Raw genomic sequence first — 17,162 nt, 5'->3', positions numbered from 1 at the left:
GCTTTATGGTGCAGCTCGGCCTCGGGGTGACGTCGAACATCTCCAACCTCGAATTCGCACGACCACACCAAAAATGCTGCACCAGAGAATATGTCGCTCATGCCTGACAAGAGATTCAATTGCTCATGGGCCTAGCCTCCTACCGAGACGCAACATACACAATGGGCTTCTCATGGCCCCTGTGGTCTTCGCCGGGGTACTCCTTCCCTCCACTGATCTCACCGTCGGCTAATCCCCCTTTCAGCTCTTTGTCACCCTCTACGCCTTCAAATCTCTGTCTATGGTGGTGTTCCAGAACTCCCTGATTTACATGAGGAGTGTGCCACCAGGCGCTCGACAGGAGACAATTGAGATGTACGCATCCGAATGCCGTCCAATAAAGTGGGAGGAAGTGCAGTTCAAGACAAGGGATGGGAAGACGCTTGCAGCTTGTGTTGGGGAGCCGGAAAAAGATAGGAAATTGCCTAAGGCTTTGTTGGTGTATTTTCAAGGGCAGGTCGAGATTCATCAATATTTCTTCATGAAATGTGATTAATCAGGTCTTACAGAAACGCCGGCTCAGCACCCGCCCGACTCCCCTTCCTGTCACAGATCATCACTTCGACAAAACACGTCGACCTAACCATCTTCGCGCCCTCATACCGCGGATACTGGTATTCCACCGGCCGACCCTCCGAAGCTGGCCTCCGAGAAGACGCCCGAGCTTCCCTCCAATACGCAAGGGAACGATGGTCCGGATCCGACATCAACAGTATGTTCATCTGGGGTCACAGTGTCGGTGCCGCAGTCGCCGCCCACGCAACAGCCATGGACACCTCCCCGTCAACACCAACATCACCCAAGGCTGAAGGGAGAGAGCTGGAGTTGAAAGGTGTGATCCTCGAAACTCCCTTCACCGACATACCAGACATGCTCCGCACGCTCTACCCCCAGAAATGGCTACCTTACAAGCATCTCGTGCCCTTCCTCCGCTCGTCCTGGAACAACCGCGCTGCGGTCCAGCGACTCGGTCAGAATGCCCCGAACTTCCCGTTGTTGATTGTGGAAGCGGGACGAGATGAGATCGTGCCAACCGGGATGGCGGAGGAGCTCGAGGAGATTGCGAAAAAGGCTGGAGTGAAGGTTGAGCGAGTAGTTAGCAAGAAGGGATTGCACATGGATGTTGCCATGAAAGGGGAGTTCAGGGACTGGATAGGGAAATTCATGAGGCACTGTATCAACGACAAAACAGATACAGACAAACTGAATTGACAACACGATACGCGTACGTTGCGCTGCTATGGCAGGCCAGAGCTATCAATACATTGCAAAAGAAAACCCAAAGTGTACTCCAAATCCGAAACCAAAAATCCTGACAAGTGCAATGTTTGTTAATGTTAGTAAGTTGTAATCCGTCCTCATGCTCGGCGCTCGTTATCCTCTAAACGCGCCAGTGGACATGAGCACAATCTTCTTCTTCTTGCCCTTCTTCCCAGCGCCAGCATTACTGACGCTGCCTCCGACATCGCCATTAGCGGCGGCGGCGGCGGCGGCAGCCTCAGACTCAGCAATAGCCTGAGCAAGCAACTGATCCTCCCAATTCCTCGCCCACCCAGTAGAATCTGACGTCTTCGTAGTATGCGAATACGTGCCCAATACAGCCTGCGTACCCCACACCGTAGTCTTCGACGGACTGGACGAAGTCCCATGCGACCCACTTCCAGACCCCGTCGAAGAATACGACGTCCCAAAGGACGTTCCGAACGGCGGTGACGTACTCGGCACGGGCACATACGACGACCCCAGCGGTGCAAAATCATCATCCCGGAACGGCTGATCCTCACTCTGTTGACGTCTCAGGGCAGCACCCGGATACTCCATCTCCTCAAACATCCTCTCCGCCCGCACCCTATCCCTCTCCTCCTTCGCCTCCTTATCCTTTCTCTTCTTCGTTCGCTTATCGATATCAACCTTAAACTCTTTGAGAACCTCTTCGCTTACGACATCTGACCAATCGCATTCGATGAAGGACACTTCGCAGCCGCGGGGGAGATGACCGAGGTACTTGGTGCGGCGGCGGATGTCGTCGTCGACGGTATGGCCGTTAGAGATGTGGTCGATGCGAACGAGGAGGGAGGTGGGGAAGGAGGCATAGTCTCCGAAGAAGCGTTTGAGGATGCGGATGTCGAGGGAGGAAAGGTAGATGCGGGAGTTAGAACGTGGTTGGTAGAAGTAGTATGGAGTGTTCGCGGCGTGCTGTGTTGAGACGGCACGCGACGGTGGCGGCGGTTTAAGTGACGATGTCTCATCAACAGCAGGCGTAGTCGATCCACTCACCGGGATCTCATTCCTGGCGAGGTACGCCTCCGGGGCACCCTCTACACCCAAACCAAACTGAATCTCAGCCCTCTTTCCCTTCTTCTTCGTGACCCGCTCCGGCTCAGGGCCCTTCCCAATCCCCTTAACGCCCTCCTTGTCTTGCGCAATCTTATCAACGGCTTGACGTGCCCATCCACTATCCTCACCAAACTGTGCTTGATCAACCGCCTCCATAGTGTTCAACTCAGACACTTCACGGTCCAATTCATCAAGCATGTAATCCTCCGTACCACGCATGATACGAGCATAGTCCCGAGCCTCACCACTGTAGTAATACGGGATCTCATCCGGCGACGCAACAAAATCCACCGCATCAACCGGCATCGCCAGCGAACTCCCCGGCTGCCGCTCCATGAGCCTCAGCACAATATCTGCACCCTCCCTTGGCGTAATAACATCCTCACCCGCATACCACTTAACAGGCCTCAACTCAGACGGATACACGCTATCATGACACATCGGACACTTCCTCCACTTTGCATTACTCTTCCCACCTGCACCGAGTTCTTCGCTCTGCAAATACTGGATAACACACGGTAAACAAAATACGTGGCCGCATTTACTCATCCGTGGCGCAACAGGTACGTCGGTTAAACAAATGGGACATGGGTTAGACTGAGTTTGTTCTGAAGCCAGGACCTGCAGAATATCATCCCATTGGAGGGGCATGTCCGGGTCGAGGGTTTGGGTGCGATAGTCGCGGCGGGGGTCGACGATGAAACGGTAGTTAGCGTTGACAAAGCGGGCTTTGTCTTCGGGGTGGTGGCCGGAGCCGATACCGTATGAGCGAGTCTTCGTGCGGGGGCGGGATGGGGTGAATGCCACTGGTGCTGGGCGTGGGGCCATTTGGAAGTTGAGGAGGTGGTTAAGATTCACACGGCCACGACGGTCGGGAGTGCCAAAGAATGCCTAATACATACGACGTTAGACTACGTTCTTGGTAAGTAAGAGCAGTATTTGACTTACGGTTTCGGCAAACTCGGCCTCGAAATCGTCATCATGATGACTCAGACCCGTGTGAGTCTCCACAGTGAGAGGACGACGGTGGTTTTTGTGGCTCCGTTTAGCACCCTGGTTCTGGTTTCCCTTCGGTTTAGGCAAGTTTCGATCTATAAAACATCATTAGAAACGACTTCTAACAGGTATTTAATATAAACTCACTCGGTGCCCTTCGTGGCGGAGTATTAGTCATAGGAGGCCCGTTGATCTGTACAGGCTGTGACATAGGAGCTGGGGTGCTGGAAGACGAAACTTGCTTTGAGCCGGCCATACTGCTTGACGTAGATGTAGAGCTGCCAGAAGGTACCCAAGGTTGTGCGTTGACGTTGAACCGCGCGGACATATGTGTTGCCTCCAGGGCAGCTGCTGTATATAAGAGAAGCGTGTCCGGTGCGTGACCGGCGAGGAATCAGTAGATAAAGACGGCTGGAGAGCCTTCTAGGCTATCGATGGAGTAGAATGGACGCGTTCAGGGTGGTTAGAGAGTCGAGGTTTGTATGGAGGAGCGTTGAGGTCTTTCTGGGGGAGTGAGGCGAGTGCGCTGCTTCGACCAGCGGACCTTGCATCTGCGTGACGTCGGTCTGCTGAGGCTCAGGAAAGAGAACGAGTGAACGACCAGCATTCATCCCTTGTATCCAGACATCAGTTGACAGCATCCTTCGTATATGCAGAACACTCCTTACTCTACGACGACGGGCATTGAAACAGGCGAACATGATCCCTTAATTTTGCCCGATCCTAAGCCAGAGCTGAGTCCGCTGTCGGGCAAGGTATGCTCTGCTCCACATTCTCAATTGCATCTTGTTAACTGCTTTATTAGGTACCGTGGTACAACACCGCTCCTCCATTCCCTCGACGAAGACGGAGACGAGCAAGGGAATCTCCACTTGCTCCCCCGCCACCAGCAGAACCCATACCCGGCGTGAAACCACCTACAGCAGAAACCGCTCCTATCCAACCTTGTCACTCTCGTAGAAGCTCATATGCAAAGTCTGAGACTTCGCGAAGAACGTCTATACCCGCTGCTATCCCTGCATTACCCAAAGATACCAGAAAACCTACGACACCCGCAAAACCTGCATCACCCACCTCGACAAAACCTACAGAACCATCAGAGACGCCAACTCCAGCGACTACAACTCCGTCGTCACCAGCGGTTGCACCAACGCCGCCTCCTAAACCAAAAGCATGGGGCGCTCCCAAAGCATGGTCAGAACTACTAAAGAGCCCGGGAGGTTCTCTCCCATCATCCACTAAAGTAAAAGCACAATCCATACCAGCAAAAGCCGCAAACCTCGGCGAAGCCCTCCAACAATTCCAACCCCAGCAAAAGGGAACACAAGCCCCCAAGATCCAGCCACGAGGGTTGATCAACACCGGCAACATGTGTTTCATGAACGCAATCTTGCAGGTGTTGATTTACTGTCCTGCATTCTATAATTTGCTGGATAGTGTAGGGAAGCAGGTCGCGCATAGGTTTGCGTCGAATACGCCGTTGATGGATGCTATGATTATATTTTTGCGTGAGTTTAGGGTGTTGGATGAGATTGCGAATGCGACGGGTCAGGCAGGGATTCAGTTGAAACAGGAAGAATTGGAGAAGTTCGGTGAGGTGTTGGTACCCGAGTATGTCTACGGTGCCATGAGAGGAAACCCCAGGTTCGACTCCATGCGCCGTGGACACCAGGAGGACGCAGAGGAGTTCCTTGGATTTTTGTTGGATGGGTTGCATGAGGAGTTCATTTCTGCTATGAAAAGCATCCCTACGACGATTGAGAGGTATGTCGATGATGATGATATCACCCATGAGGCATATGTCCCATTTGCGGATGGGTTGGGCCAGGAGATGAGGGTTGAGAAGGTTGAGAGTGAGGATGGGTGGCTCGAGGTTGGAAAGAAGCAGAAGACGAGTGTGACGAGGACGCAGACGGTGGTTGAGACACCGATTACGAGGATTTTTGGTGGAAAGCTGCGGAGTGTGCTCAAGGTTCCGGGACAGAAGGCGTCGGTGACCTTGGAGCCTTATCAACCTCTGCAACTCGACATCCAGCCTTCGAATATTCGCTCGATTTTGGATGCGATGAAGCATATTACTGAGCCTGAATCTCTTGATTGGATCAATGCTCGCGGTGAGAACTTGACGGCTACGAAGCAGGTGTTCATCGAGACACTCCCTCCTGTTTTGATTTTGCATTTGAAGAGGTTTATTTACGACATGACCGGTGGTACGCAGAAGAGCTGGAAGAAGGTTGGATACCCGCTGGAATTTGAGGTGCCGCCTGAGGTGATGAGCCCGGGTCTCAGGACTGAGAAGACGCGGTACATGTTGTTCGGAGGTATGGAAGTAATCCAAACAGTTTGAATCTGTCTTACTAACATGTGGTCGTACAGTTGTTTACCATCACGGACAATCGGCACAGGGAGGTCATTACACGGTTGACGTTCGGACGCAGGAAGGTACTTGGTTGCATGTGGATGATACCAACATTGTGGAGGTTCGGCCTGAGGATGTGGCTGTCAATGTTAACAAGGCTGAGGAGGATGGCATGAATGGGTTCAACCGACCGGAGCGGATGGCATACATTTTGTTTTTCATGAGAGTCTAGAAAATGGAGCAGGAGCAGGAGCAGCTGAGAGAGGGCATGTCGGAGTCGTGTGCTAGCATCTTGTCGTTTTTTCTACCAAAAGTTTACCCTTAATAATACGAATGGACTGAACATATCAGGTTTATCCCACCGGTCCCCCCCCCTTCTCGCGGGTCACGCCACGGCAAGCCCTACACAACATCGCGATCGGTACTCGAACCAAAACAACAACCGAGACGTCGGACGGTGCGCGCATCTCAACAACTTTAAAGCAAAGACCCTCTACGGGCACGGACCGCTTGCCGAGAGCTGTAAAGGAAGTCCTTGATATTTCTGACATCATGGTCCAAACGAGATCACAAGTTACCACGAAAACGCCCAGAAAGGCCGCTGCCACCGGGCTTCCGACTCAGACCCCAAGCCGAAGCACGCGACGAATGTCAACCAGGCAGACCCGTGTTGAATCCTCGCCTGAACCAAGTGACGACGAAGAAGTTAAGCCAATGCTACCCCTTTCCAACGGCCGCAAGGCGAATGGCTCCGCTAAAGAGCGTGACGAGATCGAGCGTGCTTTTGCGGGTGTTGGAGGTGTGCCTGAGGATCCCAAGGTCGACAAGTCTGGACATTTCGAGTTCGGTGGATCGTTTGGGTGTGCTTCCTTGATGGTTATCTTCCCGACTCTCATGTACTACCTCTGGATCTGCGCTACCTTCTACGGTGGTAAGATCGAGGGTCCCAAGACGTTCGAGACCTGGGAGGATTTCGGATACAGGATGTTGAACCACGTCGTTAAGGATGCCTTCCCTCATGCGGAGGCGTGGGCTATTTACTGGGTGTTCATGATTGTTCAGGCTATCTTCTACGTCACCCTTCCTGGTATCTCGACTCAGGGTCTTCCTCTTCCTCATGAGGGCAACAAGCGTTTGCCGTACTTCTGCAACGCTGTTTGGTCTTTCTATGTGACCAACGCTGCCGTCGCTGCCTTGCACTACTTTGACATCTTCCGCCTTCCTACTATCATTGAGCAGTTCGGTCCTATCATGTCTGTTGCTATCATCTCTGGCTTCATCATTACCTTCATCACCTACTTCGTCACTATTGCCCTCGGCAAGCAGCACCGCATGTCCGGCTACTTCATCTACGATCTCTTCATGGGCGCGCCTTTGAACCCCCGTATCGGCATCCTTGACTTGAAGATGTTCGTCGAGGTCCGCATTCCTTGGTTCGTTCTCTACTTCATGTCCGTCGCTGTCGCGGTCAAGCAGTACGAGACCTACGGTTCTGTTACCCCTCAGGTCTGCTTCGTTGTCTTGTGCCACTATTTGTACGCGAATGCTTGTGCTAAGGGTGAGGAGCTCATCGTTCCTACCTGGGACATGTTCTACGAGAAGTGGGGGTTCATGCTCATCTTCTGGAACCTTGCTGGCGTGCCGTTCACGTATGTCCACTGCACCCTCTTCCTCGCCAACCACGAGCCTTCTGAGTACAAGTGGTCTACTGGCTACAACGTCTTCTGCTTCGCGCTCCTTTTGACTGCGTACTACGTCTTCGACACTTGTAACTCTCAGAAGAACCGTTTCCGTCAGCAGATGCACGGTACCCTCAAGCTCCGCAAGACCTTCCCTCAGTTGCCTTGGCAGACGATCAAGAACCCTACCTACATCAAGTGCAAGAACGGTGGTACCCTCTTGACTTCTGGCTGGTACCGTTACGCTCGCAAGATCCACTACACTGCGGATTTCTTCCAGTCTCTTTCTTGGGCTCTCATTACTGGCTGTGCTAGCCCATTGCCCTACTTCTACCCCCTCTTCTTCTTGACTGTCCTCATTCACCGTTGCTCTCGTGACATCCAGAGATGCTCTGAGAAGTATGGTGAGGACTGGGAGGAGTACAAGAGGCAATGCCCCTACCTCTTCATTCCTGTAAGTCGTCCTCTGTTCGAGCTGTGGGAATCCTGCTAACATGTGTCCACAGTACGTCTGGTAAACATCCCAATTTTGTACAACAAAACGTTCTTAGTTTAGACTTCTAGCACACGCTCTCTCGTATAACTAATAATTAATACCCTTGTTACGCATTTTAATTCACGGGAGCCTACGATTCCCGTATTGACAGAGTTCTTACAGCAACGCACGAGGAGGCGCTGAACGAGTTTTGTGGGCCGCTATCCGTGATAAACAAGATTACCCTCACGTCATCTGCGCAGTCTGCTATGGCGACGTTTTTGGGCTATGCCTCAGCCGAAACAATCTCCTCTAAAGTCCAGCAACGCTTTGGTATCAACCTCGACACAAACCGAGTCGAATCGTATTCCTTAAAAAACGACACTTCGTCAGCGCAGAGCGGTGGCGACTGTGGTTGGAGATGCAGTTGGCAGAGGCTTCGACCGTTCAATCGGAAGGTAGTAGTGGAAGGCGAAGTTCTGGATTGTCGAAAAAAAAGTTGATGTGATCCAGTATAGGACAAGAGTCTGGTTTTCTATGTCAGTATAATGTAACCGTGCTTGAGCAATTGTACATACCGTCGGCATCTGCGTTGCAATCCACATCATTGCAAAAGACGCCATCCTCGCCGCATTCGTCAAGATCCTCTTAAACCTGCTCTGGTTTTCCGAACCCCCGTAGAGTGCTGCAGTGATCTCTATGTTTGCCAAACTCATGATTCCAAGCGCGACAGGTAAAGCCATCGTCGGATCAACCACGGTAAGATCAGGAAACCACAAAGCACCCTCCGTAACCAGTGATGGTTCCAGGATCTCCGGACCTCCTCCCCATGTCGGCCACCCAGCCATTCCGCGCAGTGTGAGGGAAGTGACGATGAACAACGGCATATGCACCAGTGGCAGTAAAAAAGTGATGAGCGGATTACATCCATTCCTTGAATATATCCGCCACATCTTCATCAAAAACTGTCTCGACACCCTCTTTTCCAGCACCTCTGGCGTGCTTCGTCCTTGGTCCTTCAATAGCTCCGTTCTCCGAAGGGTTTCTCGCCATGACATGATGATTGGTTTTAGGGTCATCATTTTTTGGGTTCGTTGTCGGACGCGGACGGCTATTGGGAGGGTTGTGGCTGTACGGAGAAGGATGGTGGTGAGTGGTATGGTAAGGTACCATGGCGTGTGAGAAACTTCATGGACTGTAGTGATGAGAGTGTGCGTTGCTTCGAGGATAGAACTGAGTTGTCTTGGTGGAGTAGTATGGAAAGCTGCTGATCGCAAAGAGGTCGCTGATAGAGCCTGCTTGAATGGTGATCTGCAGCATCTGCCAAGAATCATTGTGAAGGTATGAGGACCGTGCGGGTCTCCGGGTTTGCGGCGATGCGTTCGAGGAGTCCGCAAAGGTCTGTCGTCGTTACAGGGCCAAACGAATCCTCGAACGGAACGTCGTGCATGACTGAATCGACACTTTACGGCGCGGCGCGTAAACTCCACACGCAACGGCTGTTGCTTCTTCCTCCAACATCCCCCAACCCTACCAACCATGGGTGACATTCAATTGGATGCAAAGACCTTTCATAGGAGGGCGAAGCACCTTTTCGCGACCTGGAAAGTTTGTGATTGACCACTTTGGAGACCGGTCACAGTGCTGACGCGTACAAACAGGCTTCGGGAGGCGACGACGATGCTTTCGCTGGAGCGAATTCCCTTCTAGTTGTGTTGGGATCGTCTAACGAGGAGAACCCATACCAAAAGTCCTCTTCATTACACGTAAGTGCGGCTATGCCTTTCTCGTGATCGCTGTCCTGACTTCGCCTTATAGACATGGATGTTGGGATATGAATTCCCGGCAATGCTCATGCTTTTCTCCAAGGAGGACGAGAAAATCACCTTCCTCACCTCGGCCAGCAAGGCCAAGCTCCTCGATGGCCTCGAGAAGGCGAATGACAAAGTCAACATGGAGGTTCTGAGAAGAACAAAAGACGATGCCCATAACGAAGGTCTCTTCAAGCAGATCGTCGAACAAATCCCCAAGATCGGCAAGAAGGTCGGAATCTTCGCCAAGGACACCTTGCAGGGCAAGTTCGTCACGGAGTGGCAGAAGGTGTACAACCCCAAGGACCTCGACGTCGAGGAGGTTGACGTGTCCGCTGGTATGGCAAGTGTCGTGGCTGTCAAGGATGAGCAGGAATTGAAAGCTATCCGTGCAGCGTCTAAGAGCAGTGTGGTGGTCATGACGAAGTACTTTGTCGATGAGATGTCTACTATCATCGATGAGGAGCGTAAGGTGTCCCACATGAAGCTTGCCGAGCAAGTGGAGCGGGTGATTGAGAACGAGAAGTTCGTGAAGGGTAAACTTGCTAATGTTGCTTCGGACTTTGACGGCGATCAGCTCGAGTGGTGTTACACCCCTATCATTCAGTCCGGTGGGAACTACAGCTTGAAGCCTTCCGCGCAGTCTGACGAGAAGAACCTCCATGGTGGTGTCATCGTGGCTTCTCTCGGTCTCCGTTACAAGTCTTACTGCTCCAACGTCGGCCGAACATACCTCATCGACCCTAATGATAAGCAGGAGAAATACTACGCTTTCTTGTTGAACTTGCAGAAGAAGATCCTGGAGAGCATCAAGCAAGGCGCTGTCATCAAGGACGTCTACAACAAGGCTTTGGGATTGATCAAGTCCAAGGCTCCTGAGCTCGAGCCTCACTTTCCCAAGAACATCGGTTGTGGTATTGGTATCGAATTCCGTGATACTTCTCTTTTGCTCAACGGCAAGAACAACCGTACTCTGAAGGATGGAATGACCCTCAACCTCAGCATCGGTTTCGAGAACTTGGAGAACAAGGCCTCGAAGGATCCTAAGGGTAAGGTGTACAGCTTGTTGCTTATCGACACTGTTCGCGTCACTACTGAGGCGCCCGTCGTCCTTACCGACTCTCCCAAGAGTCAGAGCGACGTTTCCTTCTACTTCAAGGACGAAGGTTCTGAGGAGGAGGTCAAGCCTGAGGTTGAGAAGCCTCGTCGTGCCGCTGCCGCTGCGATCATGTCCACCAAGACTCGTGGAGAGAACCGTGTTGTCGACGACAACTCTGAGGTCAAGCGCAAGTCTCACCAGAAGGAGCTGCAGGAGAAGAAGCAGCAGGAGGGTATTGAGCGTTTCGCTGAGGGTAAGGAGCAGGGCAATGGGCAACAGAAGGCCGTGGCGAAGAAGTTCGACTCGTACAAGGGCGACAGGCAGATGCCTCCTTCCGTCAAGAAGCTTCAAATCGTTGTGGACCGCAGGAACCACTCTATCATTTTGCCCATCTACGGTCGTCCTGTGCCCTTCCATATTAACACGTTGAAGAATGTCTCTAAGAACGATGAGGGTGATTTCGTGTACTTGCGTCTCAACTTTGTCAGTCCTGGACAGGGTGTTGGAAAGAAGGATGACGGTACCCCTTTCGACGACCCTAATGCTCAATTCGTTCGTTCCATGACTTTCCGTAGTAAGGATACTACGCACATGGCCGAGATCTTCAAGGATATCCAGGACATGAAGAAGGAAATCACCAAGAAGGAAGCCGAACGAAAGGAGATGGCCGACGTCGTCGAGCAAGCCTCCCTCATCGAAGTCCGCAACCGCCGTCCCCTCCGTCTCGGAGACGTATTTGTCCGCCCAGGATTAGAGGGCAAACGCGTCCCCGGCGAAATCGAAATCCACCAAAACGGTATCCGATACCAATCCCCCCTCCGCTCCGACCACCGCATCGACATCCTCTTCACCAACATCAAACACCTCTTCTTCCAACCCTGCGACAACGAACTCATCGTCATCATCCACGTCCATCTCAAGAACCCCATCATCATCGGGAAAAAGAAGCAGAAGGACGTTCAGTTTTATCGGGAAGCGTCTGATGTGCAGTTTGATGAGACGGGGAATCGGAAGAGGAAGTATAGGTATGGGGATGAGGATGAGCTCGAGGCGGAGCAGGAGGAGAGGAGGAGGAGGGCGCAGTTGAATAAGGAGTTTAGGGGTTTTGCGGAGAAGATTGCCGAGTCAAGTGATGGGAGAGTTGATGTTGATATTCCGTTCCGTGAACTTGGGTTCCAGGGTGTGCCATCCCGGTCTGCGGTCCTCTTGCAGCCCACGACGGAATGTTTGGTTCACCTCAGTGATCCCCCATTCTTGGTTGTTACGTTGGAGGATATTGAGATTGCGCATTTGGAGCGTGTCCAGTTTGGGCTGAAAAACTTCGACATGGTCCTCGTCTTCAAAGACTTCCACCGCGCCCCGGTCCACATCAACACCATCCCCGTCTCCCAACTCGACAACGTCAAAGAATGGCTCGATTCCGTCGATATCGCGTTTTCCGAAGGTCCACTCAACCTCAACTGGTCCACAATCATGAAAACCGTCAACGACGATCCTAAACAATTCTTCGAGGATGGAGGATGGTCGTTCCTCCAGCTCGAGTCGGATGCGGAGCAATCTGATGACGAAGATGCGGAAAGTGAGTTTGAGGGTAGTGAAGGGGAGGAGGAGGAGGATGAGAGTGAGGTGGAGAGTGATTATGATGAGGATGCGAGTGAGGATGAGGGGAGTGAGATGAGTGAGGATGAGGAGAGTGGGGAGGATTGGGATGAGTTGGAGAGGAAGGCGAAGAGGGATGATGATGAGAAGAGGAGGGGTGGGAGGGAGGATGAAGATGAGAGGCCGGTGAAGCGGAGGAAGTAGGTTCAAAAGTAGGTGTGGTATGATTAGATTTTGAATGAATTGGGTATCTGTTCCTACTCCTGCCATGCAAATGGTATCCTTTTCCCTTATCCGATCCCAATAAAGAAACTGAGTCTTGTATAATGATCATGCGTCGATGTCCATGTCTCCTTCGTCTTCTTCCTCCTCATCCTCCTCATCATCCCTTCCAGCCGCGATCCGTCTAATCTGATCCATCGCTTTGGCAAAGAACGGTCTTATCTCATTAATCTCCATCAAGCCCAGGTTATCCATTTGTAGTGAGGACTCGTTAAGTGCGGTTAGACCTTCTCGTGCTTTGCCTTGTCGTGCTTCGCGGAGGTCTTGTATTAGGCGGCGGATTCGGTCTGGTTGTTGGAGGTCGTCGGATGCTCTGCCACCCTACACGTTAGCCTTGCGCTCGAAAAAGGAGGGGTGTAGAGTGAGCGTACACATCCAATATTGCCTGCGCAATCTCTAGCCATCTGAATGGTAATTCGGAGAACGGACTCTCCGCCACAACCTCCTTCTCCAACAACACCTCCAACCTCTCCACACTCAACCACGCCGGACACACCAAACTCGCCCTCCGCTGTTTCTTTAGCAACAACCCCAGCCAGAGCGGTACCTTCGCCCTTTGCGGTGGTCGGAGGTCTGGGGTGGTTGTGGAGATGAGCTCGAGGGGGGAGAGGCGAGCGCGGGGGATGATCTGGATTGTGGAGGTTTGTTCTGCGATAAAAGAGATTTCTGCGGGGGTAAGGGTGGATTGGAGGGAGGGGGGGAGTGACATGATCGTATGAGAAGGGTGAAATGGCCGAGGAAGTGTATGGTGGTGAGAGACGCGTTCGGGGACGAGCGTGTACGGGAGATGCAGGGCAGGTGCTGAGACAATGCCGTATATATACTGCAGCAGCTGAACCCACGAAAACAAAATGGAGGATTGCGAGATGGGCGAACAGGACCCTTCATTACCGTCTGTTTGTGACGCTCTCTATCACCTCATCAATGACATCCATGCTCTTTCCTCCGTTGGCTCAGTAGAACAGCCAGAAACGGACGAGTACTCCACCACCTTCGCACGTCACCAAAACGCTGCCCGCGACGACATCCTTCAAAGATGCAAATCGCAATTCATCACCCTACAAAAGCTCTACCCACAGCTCCTATTGCCAGCTCTCGGTCTCCTCGACAAAGGCCTCCTCACGAAATACAAGGCGAAGGAGCGTGCGAATCCACACCTTGCAATGGATGATGCGTCGTCAGAAGAGCAAGTAATGCCAAGCATCTACTACGTCAAGACCTCCTCTGGGGCTTCGTCACGTTACTCCTCCGAGAACATATCATACGAAGTCCGTCTTACGGCATGGCACTGTACCTGCCCCTCCTACACCTTCTCCGCATTCGCCGGTACCTCCGACACTCTTAACGCCCCTCCATCATTATCTCTGGAAACACCATGGGTATGGGGTGGGATGACGCTGGCGAAGTCACCACCATTGTGTAAGCACTTACTTGCGTGTGTTCTGGCGGAGTGTGGTGGGGTGTTGTTGGAGAAGATGAAGGAGGTTGGTGGGGCGACGAAGGAGGAGTTGGCTGATTGGGCCGCAAAATGAAACATGATAGGGCATTGGACGTAAGTCCTATCAAGGCACACCTGTTGGCGTATCACATCGATGACCACGATTTTCGGGGCTGAAAGACTGACTGCTTCGTCCTCGATCTTGCTATTAACCCTCCCCTTTTTCCGTCGATTGTTCGCTGACTGTGGTCCCTTTGTGGACTGCTGCCCGCCATCATGGTCGACCGTTCTCCACGTCACCCTTCTGCATGTGGTGCAGAGCTGTCAGCGCCGGGGCAAGACAAGAAAGCAGTTATGGTTGGCGCTGCTGCTGGGGGGTGCAATGAACCGACATAGCTACAGGTATAAAATTCTTATTCTGAGTCTTCTGTTCGATCTGCCTAGTATATCCGCTATCCGGCTAATATCCATAACATACTAGGACCTCATCTTTGTCTACCTTTAATCCCGTAGGTGTAGATCCCTCACAATTCCCTCACAATATAACCTCCCACCCCTCCTCTTCAACCAGCACATCCCCCCCAAAGACACTCGGCCCCCCATACTTTCTCCTAAAAGCCTCAAACACAACCAACCCCGCACTCGTACTCGGCACACTCCTCACCGCCGTCCCCGCAAAACCTCTATAAAGCCACCTCCACCACCCCCCATAGTTCGCGGCACTCATGTTGCACTGCCGGAATGTATCGCGGTAGGAGTGAAGGTAAGCTAGCATCGGGTTTGAGCCTTCGAGACGGAGCTTGTAGTCGAGGGTTTCGAGGCGGGACCAGTGGATATCTTGGACTTTTGTGAGGGGGTAGGAGATTGCTTGATGCGCCACGGACGCGGCCGCACCGGCGAGTACGACGAAGAGCGGGGGAACGATGAAGTGTGGTGGGTGTGTGTTGTGCATATGCCTGTGTTTTACGTCCTCGTGCTGGATCGGCTCATGTGGCTTCCCGTAAATGAGACGAAGGAAGGAGTAGTAGCCTTGTTGTTTGACGAATTCAAATGTCGCGAAAAACAATCCGTACCCCAATGCGTCCTTCGTAAGCGACAACATGAATCCACCCAAGATACTCCGTACCCCGACTTCGCGGAGCGTGGTACGGGAGTAATCCCACATACTCCGGAACTTCCCCTCTAGCATATCATTCATCTTGAACCTAACCTGGAGTGCATCGAGCGGTTGCGCGATAATCGCTTGTGCCGCACCCGCCGATGCTCCAGCCCAAAACACGGACTCGAATGGTGGTGGGGGCCATGTTCGGTTCGGGTGGTGGTATGATGGAGGGTGGTAGAGCGGCAAGGCGGTGATATATGTGGTATATAACACCACGCCAACAGCAGAATTCGCCAAGAGCGGTGGGAGAACGTTGTCAGGAATGAACCGTAGTCCGTGTTTCCGACATGCGTTGAACAAGAGTCCAAGTGTCGACGTCCGCCATGACCACGGTGCACCCTCTTTCGCAGCGGGCCCCAATGCCCGAGGTAAGGCCATGTAATCAATCCTCGTTGGTCTGAATAGCTTGACAGGCACCCGAAAATAAAATGCGAAGCCCTGTTGGATTATGGTTCGTGTGACGGCGGTGGACGTGCCGATCGCCGCTGTATTGCGCTGTGACGGCAACTGGGCATCCGCCGGGTTGGTGACCGGGAGTGGCGGAGGCCTTTCATGCTGTTGGCCTTTGGTCATTCATACGAATCAAATGTTTGGGAGAAGAACTTAGAAGGTGTTCAGTGCAAGCAGAGCTGTTCAGTGGGCACTTACCGAATGCGGAGCCGCGGAGGTACCTGCGTGGGTAATGAGGATACGAGACGGTGAATAGCCTCCTCGAGCGGTTTTCGAGAGGAGGAAGCTGAGTACGAAGAGGGCAGTGTGTGTTTTGATAGGGGTGTCGGAAAAATCAGCATAGTTTATTATTTGTTATTTCGTACAACGCCAACCATCTACTTGGACTGGACGTGTCCAGGGCCCTTGTATCCCTCGGAAGAGATACCGGTGATACTGCAAACACATCATTAGCAATGACCACCAAGATACCTTCTCGTGTGGCAACATACGGATCCGACTTCTGCTCCTTGAGGTACTCGTTCGTCGCCTCCTGCCACTCCTTGGTCATGGTGTGAGGGGGTCCAGCAGCTACAAACAAAAGTCAGTAATCAACCCAAACCTATGGCACAAAGAGATGAAACATACCGAAAGAACGGATGCCGAGGAAGAGGGTGATGGAAGCGGCCAAACCTCCCAAGACACCCATGAAGACCTTGAGGTGGAATTTGGGGGGGTGGAGGGGGGCACGGGGACCGTAGGGACCGAATGCGATGTAGTAAGCTATAAAGAGGTGTTGTTAGTACTTGTGATGCGGTGGACTCTGCGAGCTCTGGAGTTCAGTGCGGTGCGGTGCAAGGCGTTGACCGTAGATCGTGGAATGAGTCCCTGGCGAGCAGGCCGTGTTTCGCTAATCGACAATGGTGATCGAAACTTGACTGATCCGTGCATGTATGCTGTTGCCTCTGATGCTGCTTAGAGACTCATTCCCGATCACGCTTCACGCACATATCACGCATTGATCCCTACTCCAAAGCTCTCATCCACAAAAAAAGAATGCCACATACCAGCCTTCTTCTCAGCCAAGGTAAGCTCAGTCCAGGGACCCTTCTGCCTCTCAGCCAATTGGTCCATCAAATCCTTCTGCTCCTCGCGGGCCATAGACTCCCATCTCTTGTCGAGGTCGATGAGGGAAGGAGTGGAGACGGCGTGAACGGAGCGAACACCAACGGCGTTGCGAAGCGGAGTAGCACGGACGCTGCGGGCGAGGGAGGAGCGAAGCATTATGTGTGATTGTCACTTTTGCTGGTTGCTGTGCGGTCAGCAGAAAAGTGAGCTAAAGCTGTGGAGCGATTCGCCTGGCAGGCACGGCACGTATGCTGTCTGTCAGAATATCGATAATCTGGTTTGTCCGAAATCTGATGGCGAAAGAGTTCTGGAAGTTAAGTGTGGAAAGT

At 52.5% G+C, this 17,162-nt stretch overlaps 10 protein-coding genes across 10 annotated transcripts; 5 read left to right on the top strand and 5 right to left on the bottom strand.

The window, feature by feature from the left end:
• Window positions 1-172: 172 nt before the first annotated feature.
• Window positions 173-1,251, top strand: SAICODRAFT_25269 (alpha/beta-hydrolase; the record flags this gene model as incomplete). Its single annotated transcript, XM_019166840.1, has 3 exons — window positions 173-196; window positions 245-480; window positions 540-1,251. The coding sequence occupies 3 exons, from the start codon at window positions 173-175 to the stop codon at window positions 1,249-1,251; spliced, it is 972 nt and encodes a 323-aa protein (XP_019024289.1).
• Window positions 1,252-1,413: 162 nt separating this feature from the next.
• Window positions 1,414-3,885, bottom strand: SAICODRAFT_92232 (uncharacterized protein; the record flags this gene model as incomplete). The annotated part of the gene is made up of 3 exons (XM_019171794.1): window positions 3,520-3,885; window positions 3,325-3,467; window positions 1,414-3,267 (listed from the first exon to the last, which is right to left on the bottom strand). The coding sequence occupies exons 1-3, from the start codon at window positions 3,698-3,700 to the stop codon at window positions 1,414-1,416; spliced, it is 2,178 nt and encodes a 725-aa protein (XP_019024288.1). The 5' UTR covers window positions 3,701-3,885.
• Window positions 3,886-4,022: 137 nt separating this feature from the next.
• On the top strand, window positions 4,023-5,963 carry SAICODRAFT_7331 (cysteine proteinase; the record flags this gene model as incomplete). Its single annotated transcript, XM_019170842.1, has 3 exons — window positions 4,023-4,127; window positions 4,178-5,693; window positions 5,749-5,963. The coding sequence occupies 3 exons, from the start codon at window positions 4,023-4,025 to the stop codon at window positions 5,961-5,963; spliced, it is 1,836 nt and encodes a 611-aa protein (XP_019024287.1).
• Window positions 5,964-6,394: 431 nt separating this feature from the next.
• SAICODRAFT_65614 (Delta(24(24(1)))-sterol reductase) lies at window positions 6,395-7,948 on the top strand. Its single transcript, XM_019170162.1, has 2 exons — window positions 6,395-7,864; window positions 7,917-7,948. The coding sequence occupies exons 1-2, from the start codon at window positions 6,446-6,448 to the stop codon at window positions 7,926-7,928; spliced, it is 1,431 nt and encodes a 476-aa protein (XP_019024286.1). The 5' UTR covers window positions 6,395-6,445; the 3' UTR covers window positions 7,929-7,948.
• Window positions 7,933-9,251, bottom strand: SAICODRAFT_65613 (uncharacterized protein). Its single transcript, XM_019170161.1, has 2 exons — window positions 8,464-9,251; window positions 7,933-8,412 (listed from the first exon to the last, which is right to left on the bottom strand). The coding sequence occupies exons 1-2, from the start codon at window positions 9,217-9,219 to the stop codon at window positions 8,275-8,277; spliced, it is 894 nt and encodes a 297-aa protein (XP_019024285.1). The 5' UTR covers window positions 9,220-9,251; the 3' UTR covers window positions 7,933-8,274.
• Window positions 9,252-9,418: 167 nt separating this feature from the next.
• On the top strand, window positions 9,419-12,643 carry SAICODRAFT_80001 (FACT complex subunit spt16). Its single transcript, XM_019171179.1, has 3 exons — window positions 9,419-9,493; window positions 9,547-9,651; window positions 9,704-12,643. The coding sequence occupies exons 1-3, from the start codon at window positions 9,425-9,427 to the stop codon at window positions 12,596-12,598; spliced, it is 3,069 nt and encodes a 1,022-aa protein (XP_019024284.1). The 5' UTR covers window positions 9,419-9,424; the 3' UTR covers window positions 12,599-12,643.
• Window positions 12,644-12,724: 81 nt separating this feature from the next.
• SAICODRAFT_56624 (DNA replication complex GINS protein psf2) lies at window positions 12,725-13,385 on the bottom strand (the record flags this gene model as incomplete). Its single annotated transcript, XM_019169465.1, has 2 exons — window positions 12,725-12,989; window positions 13,048-13,385. 2 exons carry the CDS (start codon window positions 13,383-13,385, stop codon window positions 12,725-12,727), a joined length of 603 nt encoding a protein of 200 aa, XP_019024283.1.
• A 142-nt stretch (window positions 13,386-13,527) lies between these two features.
• On the top strand, window positions 13,528-14,208 carry SAICODRAFT_25265 (uncharacterized protein; the record flags this gene model as incomplete). The annotated part of the gene is made up of 1 exon (XM_019166839.1): window positions 13,528-14,208. One exon carries the CDS (start codon window positions 13,528-13,530, stop codon window positions 14,206-14,208), a length of 681 nt encoding a protein of 226 aa, XP_019024282.1.
• A 424-nt stretch (window positions 14,209-14,632) lies between these two features.
• On the bottom strand, window positions 14,633-15,907 carry SAICODRAFT_30247 (mitochondrial carrier). Its single transcript, XM_019167632.1, has one exon. The coding sequence runs from the start codon at window positions 15,847-15,849 to the stop codon at window positions 14,650-14,652; it is 1,200 nt and encodes a 399-aa protein (XP_019024281.1). The 5' UTR covers window positions 15,850-15,907; the 3' UTR covers window positions 14,633-14,649.
• Window positions 15,908-16,103: 196 nt separating this feature from the next.
• On the bottom strand, window positions 16,104-17,162 carry SAICODRAFT_92216 (cytochrome c oxidase subunit V; the record flags this gene model as incomplete). Its single annotated transcript, XM_019171793.1, has 4 exons — window positions 16,773-17,162; window positions 16,354-16,488; window positions 16,218-16,296; window positions 16,104-16,161 (listed from the first exon to the last, which is right to left on the bottom strand). Exons 1-4 carry the CDS (start codon window positions 16,987-16,989, stop codon window positions 16,104-16,106), a joined length of 489 nt encoding a protein of 162 aa, XP_019024280.1. The 5' UTR covers window positions 16,990-17,162.

Source organism: Saitoella complicata, assembly GCF_001661265.1.
Source record: "Saitoella complicata NRRL Y-17804 unplaced genomic scaffold SAICOscaffold_11, whole genome shotgun sequence".
Taxonomy (NCBI): Eukaryota; Fungi; Ascomycota; class Saitoellomycetes; order Saitoellales; family Saitoellaceae; genus Saitoella; species Saitoella complicata.
Note: the sequence above shows the minus strand (reverse complement) of the source record. Positions and strands in the feature narration are given on the sequence as shown.